General features: G+C 35.5%; 1 protein-coding gene across 5 annotated transcripts in view; it reads right to left on the bottom strand.

Annotated features, from left to right (window-relative positions):
• KCNQ5 (potassium voltage-gated channel subfamily Q member 5) overlaps positions 1–19755 on the bottom strand; it is a gene marked incomplete at its 5' end in the record, with an annotated part of 344629 nt that overhangs the window by 69283 nt on the left and 255591 nt on the right. For all 5 annotated transcript variants that reach the window (XM_081314439.1, XM_081314441.1, XM_081314443.1 and 2 more), the window contains 2 exons: positions 6939–7064; positions 7652–7827. In XM_081314439.1, the coding sequence (XP_081170565.1) occupies positions 6939–7064; positions 7652–7827 (302 nt within the window). The remainder of the gene's footprint in view (positions 1–6938; positions 7065–7651; positions 7828–19755) is intronic.

The raw sequence follows: 19755 nt of genomic DNA, 5'->3' as shown, positions 1-19755 counted from the left end.
GGAGGGATAGGGGAGGGGTAGGGGGGACTGTCAAAGATAAAATGTATGATAAAACTTTTCAATCAAAAAAAAAAAGGATAATGCCAACTGCCACATACTTTTAATGACAATAAGGATTAAAATCTCAAGAGCAGAGTCCTATTAGAGGCATTGTAGATTTTTGTTTAATTGAGAACCAAAAGATTAAAAGAGGAAGAATGTAACACTTTCCTTACAGAACAAAATCCACTCTGTTCTTTTTCACAAGTCAACAGGTTCTTAAGCTTTGACAAAAAATATCACAGCATTATATGTATCAGAGATTTCTTGATCCATTTCAACCACGTTTCTAACACTTAAGGAGTTCTTAAGCAACAGAGCTGAACATAATTTTTCTTTTACACTGCGATGTACTCAATGTACTCAGAAGCAATTAAGGTTTCAAATTATAAATCTGGATTCAAAGTTATTTTGTGGAGGCAGGAAGCTAGACCTTGCTCATATTTCTCCAAATAACAGCATACAAAGTGAAGGAGAAATATACAGTAATATTATTATTTCTTGATTTAAATTTTAAAATAGTCCAATTTCTTTCCATGATATAACTGTATTTCATCCAATGAATATAAATCTGGATCGGTGACAAATTTGAATGCTTTCATTTTTAGTAGCTGTGGACAAGAATAGAACAAGAGGTCTGACACAACACACGCCTAAATAACTGCTTTGGGTGATGAACCACGATTGCTAACAAAATCTGGTCAATCCTCTTGCTGCTGCCTCTTGGCTTGATGTGTTCGGAGGAGCCACTTTATTATAGGTAAACATTCCAGGATTTCCAGTGAGGATTCATGGAGAACTAGATGTCCCTGAAGAAGTGCGAGTTAGGGTGGAGATTGGTGGCCAGATGACAAATTCTGGCTGGTGAAGTCTCCCAAAAAAAGAAAGATTGCAAGATAACCGATTCTTGTGAGTAGGCTGAAGAAATGGAGGTTTTTTTAGTTGACTTGTGAGTCGAGTGAATGGAAGTTGAAGGGTTTCAAACAAGCTCACAGCCGTAATGAAGCTTACACGGTCATCATTTCTTAATCATTTTAAATACAAGTTTTGAAGAAACAGCAATAGGGTGATTGCAAATGGTCCAGATAGTTCTGAAATAAGATTTTGAAATTAATTATAAGAATCCTTCTTTTGGGAAGAGGCTGTTCTTTTGAATTCTTAAAAATAAATGATAAAATAGGATTTTAAAGATTAGATGCTACAGGAAACAAGAAGGCATTAGAATTACAATTAAAGGAGAAGAAAACTTAAATCTGACTTATAAATACAGAATTAGCAGAGTACTTCAACACTAGATGTACTGAAGGATGTTTGAAAACAATCGAGTTAGAAGCTAATTTTAAAAATGTCTGTCCTTTGAAAAGATATTATGGAAGAGGAATACGTTTTACCAGAGAAAATTGAGGCTGATTTGTAAGTAGATTTAAAATGACTGGCTACAAGAATAGAGCTATACAAACTAAACAAACTAAACTAACAAACTAAAAGAATGACTTAAATAACATTCTTATATTGGATTTACAAAACAGACTTGTTAAAAGTTTTGAGAGATTTTATGAGAAGGGACAAAGAAAAAATGAAAAGGAATCAAGTTCTATGTCATTATTTGAAAGGATTAAAGATCAAAACTGTTAAAGGAAAGAATATAAATTAATTTATTTGATCAAGATTAAAACTGATTTGTTGTTATCTATGGTAACCTTTAATGGGTTTTTGCTGACTAGGATTGAATAACAAGGCTTTAAAGATTTGTTAATAGATAAGAGGTGGAATATGGGAAGAAGAGATTATTTGTTCTATTTTAAGAGAAAGTGGTAAGTGGCTAAAATTATTTATACTCGTGATGAAGGGGAAAGTCATTCTTAATGTATTTCTTTTTTTTCTATAGTCCTATTTTTTCTTTCATTTCTATTCCTTCTATTTTTCCCTTCTTTTCTGCACTTCCTATTTATCTTTTTATTTTTTAAATGTTTTAGTTTGTATGAACTGTGCAATAATGTAGACCAACTTGTCAACAACCAATCATTCTATAATAGTTGCTATGAGTACATAATAAAAATATAGAAGAATCTACAAGACAGATATGTTCAGACTACGTATCATGTGTCATTATAATTTTTTAAAATATGTTTTTAATAAAATGGCAAACATGAGTAGGTATATTTTGGTGACAGTAAAATCCCCAGGTGGACTCTTGAACATGTTGAATGAAACAATCTATTTGTTTCAGAATACTAGATTTCTAAAAACAGAATGATTTAAGCTGAGCCCATTGCTCAGTAAAGCATATCCTCTGTATGAAGAAAGTTCTATGTGGTACATGGCAAGTGATTAAAAATCCTCTGTCTGAACTCCTAGAAAACTGCTATCCTTCAGAACAGATAAACCTGTGATGTGTATGAAGTAGCTTCCTACTGGTTCTGTTTCAAAAGACTTTACATGGCTCATTTTTTCTTCCAGTTATCAGCAACAATGACATCTTCATGCATTCTCACATAGGATTGAAACTTAATCCAAATTCAGGTAATATCAAAAAGCATAATTCTCTAAATATATGACTGCTTTTGGACCTTAACAAAGCAAGATAGGAAGAAATCGATTTGTTTGAGTTGTGCTGGAGAAGGCTCATGCGTATTCCTTGGACAGCAAAGATAACTAACAAGTACACGTATAACACCAGACATGTCACTGGAAGGCAAAAATCACTAAACTGCGTCTCACTTACTTGGCCATGTCATATGGGGGAATTCCCTGGAGAAAGCAATCATTTTTGGAAGAGTTAGCAGTAAGAGGAAACCAAACCATCAAAGAACACGGTGGCTGGACACCATCAAAGCTGACACCAACCAGAGCATAAAACAACTCGAAGAAGTAGCACAACATAGGAAGATGTGGACCACAGAATCGCCAAAAGTCAGACATGACTGAATGGATAACATCATCAACATCATGACTGCTTTATTATTATTTAATTAAGCAAATTTCAAAAATGAATAAAATGTGGTGATATTATAATTAGTATAATCTTATTATAATGTGGCTATTATAATTAGTGAAATCTGTACTCTAATTCTTCTCAGATCAATTATAAAACAGGATATTAGTGGTTCAAAAACAGCAACGTAGTCACCTTTATGAATGAATCACCAGAGGGAGTAAAGTGTAGGTGGGACACATTCAAGGCCTTGGTGGCAAATTATCAAGTAGGATATTATACAAGTGTTATCTGAAATAGGAAGCTCTCCTAACAAATGATGCAGTCATTTGGCAATGCCACATCCTCGAGGAATATGCCCATCTGTTGGGATGCATCTTTTAATAAGTATTCCAAATGAAAAGAAAATACATTCCAAATGAATAAAAAAATAAACTTTTTACTAAATTTGATTTACTTATTAATTTAATTTATATGGCAGCTCACTTGCCAAGTACCTTTAAAACCCTAAATGGGCAGACTATCTAAGAAACTACCTTTCCCATTATAAACCAATCTGGATCTTAAAATCCATTTCTGGCATGAGGGAAAAGGCCTCTAATCTCCTATGGTACGGAAAGCTTTCCTTTAGGAGTTGTGTTTGGTCCCCATTCTCTCAAGCATTTTGAAATCTATAAAGACACATCTCTTTATCTCATTTTTTAAATTGTTAACTGAATTTAGTATTAATTTTAGCATTTCTATATATTAGTATTTTGTGTTTTGTTGTTTTTTTGAAAATCATACTGAATTCTCACTAGAACAGAAAAGCAGAGCATTAACTGAATAGAAGTACTGCAAAATGATGGAATAAAATGTTAAAGCCGTCCTCAGGTTCTTAATATGTATTGGCTATTTGTTAAATTAAAATCCAATACTTAGGGAAAATCATTTTGATTAAAGATCAATCTTTAAGGGAGGAGTTGTACAAAGGTCAATAGGCCAGGACTGATTGATTAGCTGACAGTGCTCAGTTATGGCTGGTACCACCTTGCAGCTGAGATTTTGTTCTCCTATTTATTGCCATCATATATAGTTATAGTATGAGGCTCAGTAACAAAAAATTCGGGAGAAGGGCGGTATAAAAATTAAATTAATAAATAATAAATAAATAAATAGGCCAAGTTTTTTTTAAGGGCAGAGAATGGATCAAAGCAAGGTATGTTAAATTAAGGCAAATGTTCCTAAGCAAGAATACAGATGTGTTTCTGTGTGTGTGTGTGTGTGTGTGTGTGTGTGTGTGTGTGTTCTTAAATCCTGTTGTGGACTGATTAATTGGGAATATTCAATACATTAAATTTTAAGCCAGATTTAGAAAAAAAAGTGCTATACTCAAACAAATAAATTATTATGTCTTAATCTTTTTTTTAATCCCATTTATATCCCTCCCTTCTCCGAAGACTCAGGGCGGCTTACAATCTAAGCACAAATTAATGTGCTTAGCAATAGCCTTCATTCTATATATATGCCTGCTTATTAGGGCTTCCCCCCCCCCCAAGCGGCATTATTACAAAGTCAGCTTAATGCCCCCAACAATCTCGGTCCTCATTTTACCTACCTCGGAAGGATGGAAGGCTGAGTCAACCTTGAGCCTGGTGGAATGTGAACCTGCACTAATTGCAGGCAGCTGGTGTTACTTAAGGAGGCATTAGCCCACTGCTCCATCAAGGCTTGTTTCACAAGCCTTTTTTCCATTATATATTTTTTAAAAAAGATTTTTCCTGACTCTATAAAAAAGAAACATTTTACCAATGGAAAAAAAGAACTCAATAAGACTTGTTTCACAAAATATGCTAAAATAACGCTGGGTCACACAAACTCTTGTACCAAAGCCTACAGAACTTCATTTTAGCCTGATCTAATGTGGTTAGGAAACCCAGCTACTACAGTTAGGGTTAGTGTCTGGAAGATTGTAACTTCAACACCACTATTTTAGAGGATTGCAGGACTTCAGAGTGTCATGATAGCTGCAAATTCACACTCCTGCTATGATAAAAGTAATGGCTCAGAGTCTAGTCTTTCATCATCCTGGTTTGAGAATTAATTCCAATGGCTTTGCATTCTTATTTTTCTACACAAAACTTTCAAAATCTTTTTCCAGAGCTACTATTTGTCTGTTTCTATAATGCCTAGGGAAACAGTCTTTACACAGGAAGTCCTCACTTAACAATCACATGTTCAGCAACAGTTCAATTTTATGATGGTACTGAACAAGGAGACCTATGACCAGTCCTCATGGTTGTGGCTTTCACAGCATCCCTGTAGTCATATGATCATGATTTGGACATCTGGCAACCAGCTTGCGATAATGATGGACACAGTGTCCCACAGTGATGTGTTCACCATTTGCAATTTTTACTACCAGCTTCCAACTAGCAAAGTCAATGGGGAAGCCAGCGGGAGGTCACAAATGGCAATCACATGATGTTGCACTTCGTGATCCCATGGAATTCGCTTAACAATGACAACTGGAACTGCTGTACCTGCTGTTGTAAGTCGACAGAGTAATGTGATGTTGCGTTGTAAGACCATGTCACTTAGCAACAGAGTTTCTGGTCTCAAATCACTGTGATTAAGCAAAGACTACCTATATTTATTTTGAAACATAAGCTGCACAATTACTTATGTCAGTTTCAGCTATGATCTTATATAACAATAGAAAGAATCATGTTCAGGGCAATCACTTATTGTATCTCCTATCCACAACTGGGTGATTTCAGCTGTGTCCTTGAAAGGCTGGAGTATTTGCTGAGGCACCTCCAGCTGAACACCACCTCAATTGTTTTTTATTTGCTTGTCATTTTTTTTCATTATATATATTTTTAAAAAAGATTTTTCCTGACTCTATAAAAAAGAAACATTTTACTAATAGAAAAAAGAACTCAATAAGAATGCAAACATTTGGTTAAGAAGACAGAAACTATGTGTCTGGGGGAGAAGGACAGGTAGTTTGAATGAGAAGCTATAGGTGGAAAAAAATATGAGAGGTACCGTTTCCGCCCTAAAATAAGACCAAGTCTTATATTAATTTTTGCTCCAAAAGACGCATTAGGGCTTATTTTCCAGTTAGGTCTTATTTTTGGGGAAATACAGTACTAAATGCGTCCATCTGGCTACCTTAACTGGGGCTTATTTTGGGGGGTGGGGCTTATGTTATGAGCATCCTGAAAAATCATGCTAGGGCTTATTTTCCGGTTGTGTCTTATTTCCAGGGAAACATGGTATGTGTGTATGAATAAATAGAAAAGAGGAAAAAAAGGATATGCTTGAAATTCTCTAACAATGCAGAAATTTTTGTTTACATCCAGGGCTTTTTTTCACATGGAACGCTCAGAACGGAGTTCCAGCACCTTTTTTGGATGGAACCTTGTAGGGTAGGCAAGGTGAGTTGTATGACATGTGTGAGTTCCGGCACCTTTTTCTTTTACAAAAAAAGCACTGTTTACATCTATATCTAGGTGAAAGGATATGAGCACATCAGTTTGAGCATAAATCACAGAGAAAAAAGTATTGAAGGATACATGGATAATGGGGAAGAGAGAGACAGAAATAAAAAGCAAACAAGATCTCAACCACTTTTTCTTTAACTCCTATAGTTTTGGATTTGGCTAAAATCACAGCTAGTATATAGCTCCAAATAAAACTCCCCTTCAACCAAAAAAACCCTATTATTGACTCCTTTTCCAAGATACACTATAATAGATCCATTCATTTAATAAGATTTAAAAGAATATTAAATACTGCAAAGCGTAAATCTGCTTTCGTCAATCTGCTATGCTCCAGATATATTAAGACAGCAACCTCCTAGAATTCCCAGCCAACCGTGGACATTTTTGGAAATTTATCAAGTTGCAGTCTCAATCCAAAGGGCACCAAACTGGGGAAGTTAGTTTATATTACAAAGTTTGATTGATTTTGTACTTACTGTGCCCCACCACAGAGCATCTGCATATGTAGAAAACTGAGCATTTGCATCTTTTTCAACCAGATAGACAAGGAAAGATGAAAAAATAAGTACTAAAAATCCAATGTACCAAGCTGTGATTAATTCCTGCAAGATAAAATAAGAATAAAAAATAAACATTTCTGATAATTTATCTGAATTCATGTATTTGTTGGAATATGATTAACAGAGTTCATTTTAGTTAAATGTGAAAAGTTCCTTGAGTATACAAATTATCCCTTAAATTAAAAAAATATAATTAATCATGCTGTTCCAAGGCTTCAGAATTCAATCTACTTCATTCATATCAGAAGTTGGATGTATCTAGTGGGCTTTTAAATTTTTTTGTTCAATTTATTTCTATGACAAATCTCAGATTATCTTTAAACAAATTATTGCAACTTTCAAAAGAGTATTTCTATTATAGCGTACAGATTGCAGTCCATATAAAAGACCATACAGGTTTTTCAATATGAGTAATTTGTTCCATAATTGTTTTCTAAAGTTAGAAGGGATGGATGGATAAGAGTGATGGATGGATAACAGATATACACATACATGCACACACTCATGAAAGGTCAACACATATCAAAATACTGCAAATTATTTGAATCATTCATTTCAATTTGGAATTCTCTTTTTGTAGCATACATTCAGTATATTCACAAAAATGAAATATATGGATGGACCCTTACCTTACTATGTGCATAAACCACTGAACCTAACAATTTCCAAGTTCCTCCTCTTCGGTCCATGCGTACCATACGAAGAATCTGTAGGAAACGAAGACTTCTGAGTGCTGATGTTGCAAAAATGTTACCCTGAGTTTTTGCAGAAACAACTGCTATTGAAGCGATGAGAACAATGATGTCTGGAAAAAATACATCACAAAATATATTAATGCAGACAGGGACATTTATAATCAGTCAGCATGCCAACATCTGATGAACTGGATTATTGATGTTTAATGTTAAATATTAATTAGTAATTAGGAATGGAAATAATTAGGAACGAAAATAATTGGTTAATAGTACCCACCTCTTAAAGAAAATGTTCACTGCTGATGCTGATAAATTCTAGCATTTCTAGATTAAGTTGAATATCTGGGGATTACTGAATTTTCATAGAAACTCTTATCACATTATTCTTAAGGCTCAATTTTATTTGGTGTGCTATTTAAAAACCAACCTAGGAGAAATTATCTAAATCACTTAGCAGCATTTAGGAATTGTCAAATGACAGTAGCAAAGAGTAATCTTTGAGAAGGAATCTCTGAATAAGAAAGATACTCATAGATATTATAGTCAATTATACAAGAATATCCTTTGAAGAAAAAATGCTCTTTAAATCCATGGGCTTTTCTGAGGTAATTCATATTAATGTTGCAATTAATTTCATGCTTAAAAGGCAAATGTGATGATGTTTTTCTTTTTGCATCATCAAATGAGTTAAATAATTGATCTTTAATTATTGTGTTTATTCAGTGGCAACAATCCGTATGTGATTTCTGATAGCTTTACTCCAAGTTAATTTGCTGATGTGATGGATACTTGGTATAGTCCAGATGGCAAAAATTACAAAAACATCATAACCACATAAGTGCTTGTAGGTGGTTATCATACGTATGATTTGTTCAAGCTTATTCATAAATATACTGCTGGTGTGGGATGGAGCCATACAAAATGCCCAGTGGCAAAGTTGAAAACATCCTTTAAAAACCCACTTACAATCTGCTCAAATGATGGTGATATATTGATATGTGTTTGGGATAAGTGACAAAGAAACTGAGGGACAACTGAAGTACTATATCAGTATCATGTACTTGACTATTAAATTTATACGCATGCAATTTATACTATTAAGGAAGCAAAACAACATTTTATAAACATGATTTCACATATAATAAGATATATTAAGGCAGTATTCAGATTCTCATATTCTGATAATATTTTTACTTAGTTGTTTTATATACAGTGCAGCATTTTTCTCTTAAAATGACTTTGCTTAGAGGCAACTTAAGTTACTTAATTGATAAATCTTAAAGAAATTATCTAAATGTTATTCTCTGATTTCTTTCAGATGTTATAATACAATTCTAAACTCTTCAGAGCACTCAGTACGTGGGAATCTTGTTAATTACCAATTTGGGAAATAGGGGTTTCAATCTTTCCAGTATTTGTCATCCTGTTTCAACAGCTTTGTTTTTTAAGATAAAAGGAACTGAAGTATTTCAGACGTCACAATAATCCTGAATGATGCGGGTACTAGTAGGTGAAAATTGATTTCTACTATTGCTGCTATTTATAGAAAGAATTCAGAAAACTGGATAACCTACTTGAATTACCTACTTTTAGCATCTAATATGTCCGGACTATTCTAACAGTGTGAAAGAGAACAATTTAATGTTCGTGTTCCTTATGTCTGTCTCAATCAAAACAGAGTACAGTACTAAGACTTTCTTCTTCACATTAAATCGGTTTTCAATATGACAACCCCATGAACTGAATTACTTAATTTCTCCTCTCTTACCTGGAATTTATCTAGTTATATTTTGAACTTATTTTGAATACAGAATAATTTACAGCTACTCCACTTCTGGATTCTTTTTATTGATTAAAAATGAATAGAAAAAGTATGAATGAATAAAGCTATCTACCAAGAGTCACCTTATAGGGGAGATGAGTGGCATAAAAATGTAATAAATAAATAAAATAAAGATTAAGCAGCCAGACAGAAAGATAGGCCGACAGACTGACTTTTCAGTATTTTCAATGGTGCGCGCGCGCATGCTCTCTCTCTCTCTCACACAAATACACACAGTGTGCATATATGTATGATAAAGTAAAACTTGTCTTAGACAGAAAACTATTCTGTATGTACAAAAGAAAGTAATAATTTTAAATATCTTGGCAGTAAAATACATCTAATGGGATATTAGTCCTAAGGAGTTCCAATTTGTCTGTCTATCTATTGTTATGGTGAAAGACCAAAGGTCATACGTCAGTGCACTTACACATACCAGTGAGGTGTGGACTACAGCATGGTGGCCTGAAAGACAGTTTCTAACTTAGAAATCCTAGAATGGACAGAATAGCATGAACATGCTTGCACTAAATTGGACTTCAGTTCAGTTTGTGGCATAAATGGGTCAGTTAATTTTTCTGGGTGTGTGTGTGTCTCCCTTCAATGGCTGCGACAGGCTTTTATTTGAAAAAAGAAAAAAAATAAGAACTGAAAATTATAAATGCTATCTATCTATCACCATCCTCTATAGAGCCATACTTTTCTTCAGAATTCAATCTATCTTTTTTTTAAGTTCCTTTTTCGTATTTTTGTTTTGTCAAACTCTACTTTTTTCTCCACTTTTTCTGCTTCTTTGTTCCTAGTTAAGTTTCTTGACTCTTCTGTTCCAGAGGCTTTCTCCTGCTGAGGAAAATGTCTAGAAGAACTTTTTCTTCACGCCAGGTCTAAGGAGAGAAAACCAAAAACATTTCTCTCCCTTCTCAGTTTTCTCAGCTATTGCCTCTTTCTATGCAAAGCTGTGCATCCTTTAGTTGGATTCTTTATTTTGACTCGGGAGCTTTGCCCCTGTTTATTCAGCCTATTCATTGTGCATTTATAACTAGAACTCTGTGGCAGCATCTTATCCCTGCTCTGCTCCTTGCCACCCATTTGCTGCTCTCTGATTGGAACCTACTGTTTGATTGGCAGCTGAGCTGTCTTGACACTAAGGGTGGATATAGAAATGTAAGAGGATAAATGATGAAAACATAATTAATGAAATGGAATGGAATGAAGTGAAATGAAATACCGGTAAACTATAGATATGCTGTATGGGAAATCAGGAGAAAGATAATAAATCTGAATGACTGTAGTCTGATCTTATGGAATGGAGTTAATGAATACTTGCAATAGAATGAAATGAGTGATTTAATTATGAATGAGAAACCTAAAGTATATGTCAGGAAAAAATAAATTGGTATCATCCAGGGTGCTGTGAGTGCACGTGGAAATAGAAATCCATTGGCTGGTGATAATTGTATGTGCACTTCAGTGAATGGTGTTAAGGGAAGAACCAGAGATGAGTTTGGAGAAAATGGTAACATTCTGAATAAATGTAATTCTAGGGAAAAAATACCCTGCTACGTGACATGAATACAGTAGGTGATTGAGAGTGAGATGAACAAGTATATTAAAATTAATTAGGCTACTTAGAGATTCAGGAATAAATGCTATGGTGCTCAATGACACACTGCAAAAAGGTCTACTTATTTTGAGTATGTGATTTAAGCATAAGCATTCATGTCGAAAACATAATTATCTCTAGTTGGGTAAGGAGAAGCAAATGAGAAAATATACTTTAGGGGATTGTGATACAAACTCTGCCTCTTACATTCTTGTTGCAAACATACAAATATGAAAGGTTGGCTTGTGTGTCATGATGAAGCAATGAATGCTTCATCATTTTGGCATTATTTTAATTAGAAATGAAGGCCTATGCACTCATGGCAAAGAAAAGAATCTCAATCTAAAAGCACAGTGGGTTGTTTATAATGAAAGAATCAACAAATTAGTGAAGCATGCAAGAGAGAGATGAGGGATTATGGATGTGGGGGATGCACCATTTTTATAGGATCATGGGTAGATCTGAGGAAAAGTTAACAGATTTTTTTTTTAAAGAAATAAGCGCAAGAAGAAAAAGTATATGTCCTAAATAAAAAAAAAATAGAAGATCGATTCCTCTTCCAATAGAATGAACAGAAACTAGAAACAAACAAAGAAAAGGTGTTTCTTCTTTGGAACAAAGTAAAATGAATTACTATTTGTAAATTAAAAAAGGTAGAGAAAATGCAGTGCTTTTTCTAGAAAAAAATTGTTTTGGACGTAGATAAAAGAGGATTAAACAAGGGGTGTCCAATACAGCCAATGGAATTTTTTTTAAAAAAAGTAATGAAAATGATTCGTGACAAAACTGAAGTCAGGGAATGCTGGAAGGAATATTTCAGAAATCCCTATGGGAATGAGAGTGGTGCAGCACACACACCTGGCTCTCTTTCTGGATTTAAATCAACCTTTGGTGCAACAACCTTCGTTTTTTAATCACAAGTCTAGTTCTGTTTCAAAGGAATACTAAACCCTTATTTAAAAACAGGTCTACTGCCATTGCCAAAGACTGCATCCCAGGGTGTCCACAAGAGAGATCAATGATATCAAAAAACAGTGGCCATGACCTGGCACACACCATACCCCTTTTTGCAGGTATGTTGCACGTGTAAAAAGATGAGCTCTTGAAAATGAACAAGTATTAAGAAGAGCTACAGTTTCCCTTTCTATGAATTGCACTTCATATATGGCCTAAGAACAATTACACCAATAGTTATGTACCTGTTCGGTTGATGTGATTTATTTTTCTTCTCCATTAAGTGCAAGATATTGAACTTCAGCAGCGAAGTCACAATTAGGCACCAAAGTAAAATTCTTCATTAGAATATTGTGATGTAGTTCCTATATCTCATCTTACATGCTGATTTGATTTTTCTTTTGATCTTTACCCTGAACTATCTACTTAATAATCTCTATGAATCTACTATAGAGAAGGGTAGCACTCTCAGTCTGGAAAAAGAAAGAATTTAATTCAGAACAACAAAAAAGTGAAATGCATTCCTATATTATACAACAGGATGGCAACTTTGGCTTTGGTGGCCAAAGACTTTTAATAGTCAACACTATTAGCTGTGAACTCCTATTAAGAGGTGCAGATATAATTCAGAGAAGGAAAAAAAACACAACATATATACATATCTGATGCATTTTCAAAGGAATTATATTCTTTTGCTCCTCTTAACCTTGTAAATATTAAACTAGATATAATATTGTTTTATTATGCCAGGTGTCCTGAATATACCTCTTTTTTAAAGAGCTCTGAGACATTTATTGCATTTACTTAGTTGAAACAAAGCAAAGCCTCGATTTTATTTATTTTAAAGTACATATAGATCATTTTTCAATGACAAGTACTCTCTAAAAATCCTTAAAAATGGTACAGTTTAATACAGATCTGATGCAAACAGATTTAGTCTATTTGCAGGTTGGTCTCCAGCTGACTTGGAAAACGCTTTATCTGAATATATTATGTGTTTTCCACTTTGTTGCTTGCAAGGTGTTCCATTTCTGGCTCTGGGATTTTCCTCTCATTAGATTGATGTGAAAGAAAAATAAAATAAAATAAAATAAATATATCAAAAGGCAATTGAACTGTATTTAGCATATTATTCTGATTTTACATAGTTCTGTTTTAGAACTCTTCTAAGGCCATTCGTCTCATTCTATGGTTGCTTGTTTATCTTTGTTCTGTGTTGTGAAAGCCTTGTGGCCATATGCATTTTTTCTCTATTTCTGTTCAATGGTACTTGTCCATTGATTACTCTGACATTTAGTAAGCTAAAGAATAGTAGACATAGATTTTCAAAATGCAAGAAACGTCTGTATTTTAAGCACAATATACTGCAATGTACCACAAATGTCAACTGAGAAGAAGATGGAGGCAGGCAAAAAAGAGCTAAATATATGTACAGGCAGTCCTCGACTTACAACCATTCGTTTAGTGACTCTTCAAAGTTACAAAAGCACTGAAAAAAGTACTTATGACCGTTTTTCACACTTATAAATATTACAGCATCCCCATGGTCATGCAATCAAAATTCGTAAGCTTGGCACCTAGCATGCATTCATGACTGCAATGTGCTGGCTCATCAGATCACTTTTTGCAAACCTCTGATAAGCAAAATCCATGGAGAAGCCAGATTCACTTAACAATCATGTTACAAATTTAACAGCTGCAGTGATTCACAACTGTGGCAATAAAGGTTATAAAATGGGGCAAAATTCACTTAACAAGTGTCTTGCTTAGCAATGGAAATTTTGGGCTCAGTTGTGGTCGTAAGTCGAGGACTACCTGTAATCAACACGTAGAAGCAACTTTCAGTGGACCACCAAAACCTCCACTGGGTTGCCAGGAAAGGGGACTTGATTCTCTCGAGATTGTTACAAGATGGCAGAGACATGAAAATGGTTACTTCAACGCATAACTCTAAATGCTATGAGCCACAGATATCACTGTCATTGTTGGCACCGACTGTGCATTTGTATAATTTTTTTCAATATTTTATTAATTTTTATAGTAACAAATCCTTAATATTTTATCAGCAACATATTTAGCTTACTAACACATGTTAAACTCCTTTCTCTCTACCTCATTTTAATAGCCATTGATAAAATGTATCTCATGTTCTAAAGTATTCTGAATCTTCTTTCTTTTTCATTTTCAGTGTCAGTCTGTCCATTTCTTAATTATCTCTTCCTCCGCTGGTAGTTCTTCATCTTTCCAGTGTTGAGCAAATACAATTCTCGCTGCAGTTAACACATGTAACATTAAGTATACACATTACTTCTCATAATTTCCTACAATTATACCTAACAAAAATAATTCTGGCTTAATATCTATGTGTTTTTTAGCCATTTTCTCTAACCATATATGTATTCTGGGTTGCCAGGAAAGGGGGCCTCATTCTCTTGAGATTGTTACAATATGGCAGAGACATGAAAATGATTACTTCAATGCATAACTCTAAACGGTATGAACCACAGATATCACTGCCAATGTTGGCACTGACTGTGCATCTGTATAATATTTACATAGCAACCCGCATCTTATCTCAAACTGCCTTTGGTTAAGGCCTTCTCCTTCTCCTTCTCTACGCAGTGGTGCTCAGCAGCAAAAGTATAGTTCTCCAGCACAATGTAACAACTAACTGCTTAGAATATATGGTTTACTGATCTTAGCTTGTCTTGATCTTAAAATAGCTGACCTAGATCATTTCTGTCCAATCATTAAAGACATTAAAAGGCTTGTAACAGATTTATCAGCTATCCAAATATGACACTGCAGTAGAAATGGCAGAAAGTATCTGGAAACATAGATAAAACATCTACAGTATCTTAAAATATTCCCTATCCGATGATTAAGATATACTCTCTTATGCTACAATTATATAGATATTGATATGCAAGAGTTGTTGATTTATTCATTGTAAATAAAAGAGCTATTAGTCTTGGAGGAAAAGTTTTTATTTAGAACATCAATCCCATAAATGCTGCTTTGAATTAGTTTAATATGGTATTAAACAAACGGTAAGAGATATTTGTTTTTAGCCTTGTACATCAGTCATTTTCATATTTTAGCTTATAAATTTATTATATCTTTACCTTCTGAATAGATGACTGTTACCTACTTTTCTTTTATAATAAATCAAGTATATAAGTCAGTGAAATAGTGACTGTTCACATATTGCCCTAAGTTCTAATATGGCTTGTTTCCAGCTTAATTAGTATGTTGTCTGGACCAAGCCAATATAATCTATGAAGCAAGGTTTATGACCCAGAACACTGCACAAACTTTATTAAGAATGATTCATTCAATAAACAGTCATTAAATCCTAATTAGCAATAGCACGATGCATGAACTTGGTTGAGGATTTGTTGGGCGAAAATCTGAATATGCCCTCTAGTTTACTCCCTGGAGTAAACTAGAGACTCTTCTGCAAAGAGGAGTCATGCCATTTGTGGAATAGTTCCTTCTTCAATTCAACAAGTCTTTTGCTATGGCCCTACTGGGCTTCTTTGGAGGAAGAGGTGGAGACAGAGCCACTCAGAGTTGTTGAGAGTCAGAGGGCATATACAATGTAATTAATAAATAAATAAGGGCATCTCGGGATAACAATCCTAGAGGGAGGGAATCAGCCCTCTCTAGCTGAGGCAGCTCCAGCAACTTCCAGGATTCCCTGCCTGCACCCACAGACGATGACTGAAATTCTGAAGTTCCCCCTCCCAGCTTGAAAGATACAGCAGCTGAGTTCTGCCAGTCAGATTGGCTGCCCAAGAGCAGGCCAGCAGAACTCCAGCCAGTAACAGGCCTCAGCTATGCAGTTGAGCAGAGGCTCAGTTTACTCATTTGATTTTTATCCCACCTTTATTAATTTTTACAAAAAAACCTCCCTCATAATATTCTTCCTATTTTTCCCACAACAATAACTCCGTCAGGTGGGTTGGGCTGAGACAGACAGAGTGATTGGTCCAAAGTCACCCAGCTGGCTTTTCATGCTTAAGGTGGCACTAGAACTCACAGTCTCCTGGTTTCTAGGGCATAACCTTCACCACTACACCAAACTGGCTATTTGTTGATTTGAGGAAAAAATATGCCGAGAACAACTTTTTAAGCCTCAGTTCTGTTGCCCAAACCTTCCTGGGCCATCCTCAGAACTCACTGTGTCTCTTGCCTTATTCCTTGCCTTTATCACTTGTTTATTCAATTCCTGATAGTGATTTGTGCAAAGGGTGGGCCTACCTTTACAGTTGTAGTCTTAAGAGTAGTAGTAGAAAGTGCTGTTTTCTTCTAAAAGATCTGCCCGAACTTGCATATCCCTGGACTATGGAAGGCACTCAGCTTGCTGTTTGTTGACTGGCAGCCAGTGGTGCCAACACAGAAAAACCCCAATTATAGAAGGTTCAAGTTTCATTGATTTCTCCCTTTCCCCTTTAACCTATATGCCTTTCCTCTCACTGTTTAGAAGACATAGGCATAAATTGCCCCCCTCCTTTCTCCAAAACAGATTCCTTCAGCAAACAGAACACTGTCAGAAATGCATGGATCCAGTTATCCATAAACCATACCACAATGGTTATTTTATACAGGAGTTGGGAAAGCACTGAAGAAGAAAGCAATTCAGGCCACAATTCGGTATAGGTTGAGCACACATTTCACTTTATTAAATTGTGGCTTTAGACTGATAGGTGAAATTTGTCATTCAGTTTTGGAATTTAGTGTGGCTACCAAGAACGGTTGCGGCTGAACCTAAATTATTGCATTGCTCCCATATAACCTCCAGTCTAACATATGTTCTTGCTCTAAAATTAGCAAAGAAGCAAGAACATAAGTTTTCTTTTTTTCTTTTTTAATCGAAAGTGGTGGTTACTTTAACAATAGTTTCACCATTCAGCTGTCAAAGCTGAGCTACTCAAACTGATATTGAGTACTTCTACCCTCTTACAGTCCTTGTCAACCATTAAGAGTTTGAGTTTGTCACTATATAAGGAAGATTGCTTGTCTGTATCTATTTCCAATTCCATTTACACATATTGACGTGGCAGTATTCTGCCTCAGAAAATGTGTCAAAGAGATAGGGGAACTTACAGCTGATTGCTCTCTATCTGATGCCAAAAGCTTGCTACTCCTGCCCCCCACACAAAATTCTCTTAAACTATTTAGACCAGTGATAGCGAACCTTTTAGAGACTGAGTGCCCAAACCGCAACCCCAAACCCACTTATTTATTGCAAAGTGCCAGGGCCGGATCAGCATTGTGGTGCCCTCAGGGGGGATTAGGGAGGCGCCTCTGAGTGCTGCCTCTGGCACGCAAAAACTGGGGACGCAAAAAAGGGCCACCATGTTGCAAGGCACAAAAATGGCTGCTGCCGCGCCACAGGGTGCAGATACAAAGTGCTGCACCACGCAAGAATGTGGCAGGGCTAGTGAGTATCACGCAGGCACCAGCCCTGCCCCATTTGCAGCATGTGTGTGCTCGTGGACCCGTGAGTGCATGGACGCATGTAAAATGCTTCCCCCTCCCTTTTCTTCCAGTCCACCAACCAACAATGGTTGGTGACCTCTGCTCTACCACCTCTACTCGAGCTTGCTAGTCGGCCGCTTCGCCTCCTTTGTGCTAGGCAGGGCTCCTGCTCTGGGCGGTGGTTGCAGCCTGATGGACTTGCTGCTGGCAGCGGCAGTGTGCATGCCAACAAAGAGGGCTCCAAGTGCCGCCTCTGGCACGTGTGCCATAGGTTTGCCACCACTGATTTAGACAATAAGATATAATAAACTAAGAACTGACATTACTACCATTAAACTGGATTTGGAATATTTGATTTCATAAATGATGTCAAAAAAAGACACACAGAGAGAGTACAAAACAGAAAAAGAGCTAAGAAAAAACAAACAAGGTTGGACAGTAGCAAAATTAAATCCAATAATTCACCTTTACAACATCTACAACTCTATTTTTTTCCTGCTAGCCATAGCTGCATTTTGCTATCTTACCTGTGACGCTTGGATTTAAAAATGATAAATGAAGGAGTACATAAAAGGTGTTTAGTCTGCCTATGTATTTGCTTAGAAAAGGTAGTATGAATATCAGAAAGAATAGCACAATAGCGCATTTACCAAAGCAGAGCCAAAAACATCTGGACATTTATCACACGGGATACCAGCAGTTCTACCTTACATAACTGGAGAGAGGAGAGGAGAAAACATTAAGCTGGATTTTTGACTGCACATCAATGGATGGTTCTGCTAAAGTATTTTTGTTTATTGATATCCCATTGATATCCCTTTTATAGATTCTTTGGCTTTTGTATGTTCAACAGAGGGCATAAGACATGGTGAAATCTCTTATTTTGATTCCAATGAAATTCTCTACCTGGAGTGAAGTTTCTCATAAGAAGTTAAAAGAGCTAGATCTTAAGCATAATTTGTCAGCTTAAAGCAACAGAGTACATAAGTCTGATTTGACAAATCTGGTCTTCTAAAAAAATAAAGCCAGCTTTTGTTCATAGTATGACATTAGGAACATAATGTATTTTTCCAAAAATTGCTCTTAGAAATTTAGATTGTAATTTCTCAAGAATGATAAATGCCTTTGTCTTTATAGGTGTATACAGTGCATGTCTATGCACAATAGAGTTGGGCAGCTGCTATTCTCTGGAAAATAGACCGCAACACCTCAAAGCAACAATTGTTGATGTCTAGCTATTTTCTGAGGCTTGAAGGGTTTGGACATTTTTATGTCTCTAAATCCTGAAATTGTACAGGCATTCGTTGATTTACAATAGTTCATTTAGTGACTGTTCAAAGTTATAATGACACTGAAAAAAGTTACTTACGACTTTGCAGCGTCCCCATGTCACATAATCAAAATTCAGATACTTGGCAACTGGTTCATATTTATGATGGTTGCAGTGTCCAGGGCTCACGTAATCAGCTTTTGCAACCTTCTCACAAGCAAAGTCAATGGGGAAGCCAGATTGACTTAACAACATTACTAACTTAACAACTGCAGTGATTCATTTAACAACTGTGTAAAGAAAGAATGAAAAATAGGCAACATTCACTTAATAAATGTCTTGCTTAGCATCATAAATTTCAGGCTCAATTGTGATTGTAAGGTGGCATACTACCTGTATGCAAAGTATTTATATTGCCTCTCTTGCACTATTACATGGCCCCATCTGCCATTTATGTCTCTTATTTTTTAAAGAACCTAATTTTGGTTTTCCAGTAATTTATAGTGGCTCTTTTGTCTTTACAATACATTGCAAAAATCTGTACTGTCCTTTGTCCCAACATTGAGACAAAGGAGTTCTATCTGAATTGTTTAAAGTCTTTTCTATCCATTCTTGTGATATTATTATTTTTATTTAGTGTCCATAATTGTTGTAAAAGAGCTTTTTAGGATATTTAAATCCAGAAGTTTTTGTTAATATAATATGAGGGCAATTCGGAAATAAACCTCCCTTTGTTTATCAGTGACAGACACTCGCAGATACAAAACTTTTATTATACACATTAGAAAACTACAACATTACATTACTTTTTGACATAGTCGCCATTCAACTTGAGGCACTTGTCATAATGTCTTACAAGGTTTGAAATTCCTTCTGCAAAAAAGCTCCCACCTGGGAATGAAGCC

Source organism: Vipera berus (assembly GCF_964194415.1).
Source record: "Vipera berus genome assembly, chromosome: 1".
Lineage (NCBI taxonomy): Eukaryota > Metazoa > Chordata > Lepidosauria > Squamata > Viperidae > Vipera > Vipera berus.
The sequence above is the reverse complement of the archived record's forward strand: the minus strand, read 5'-3'. Positions and strand labels throughout refer to the sequence as shown.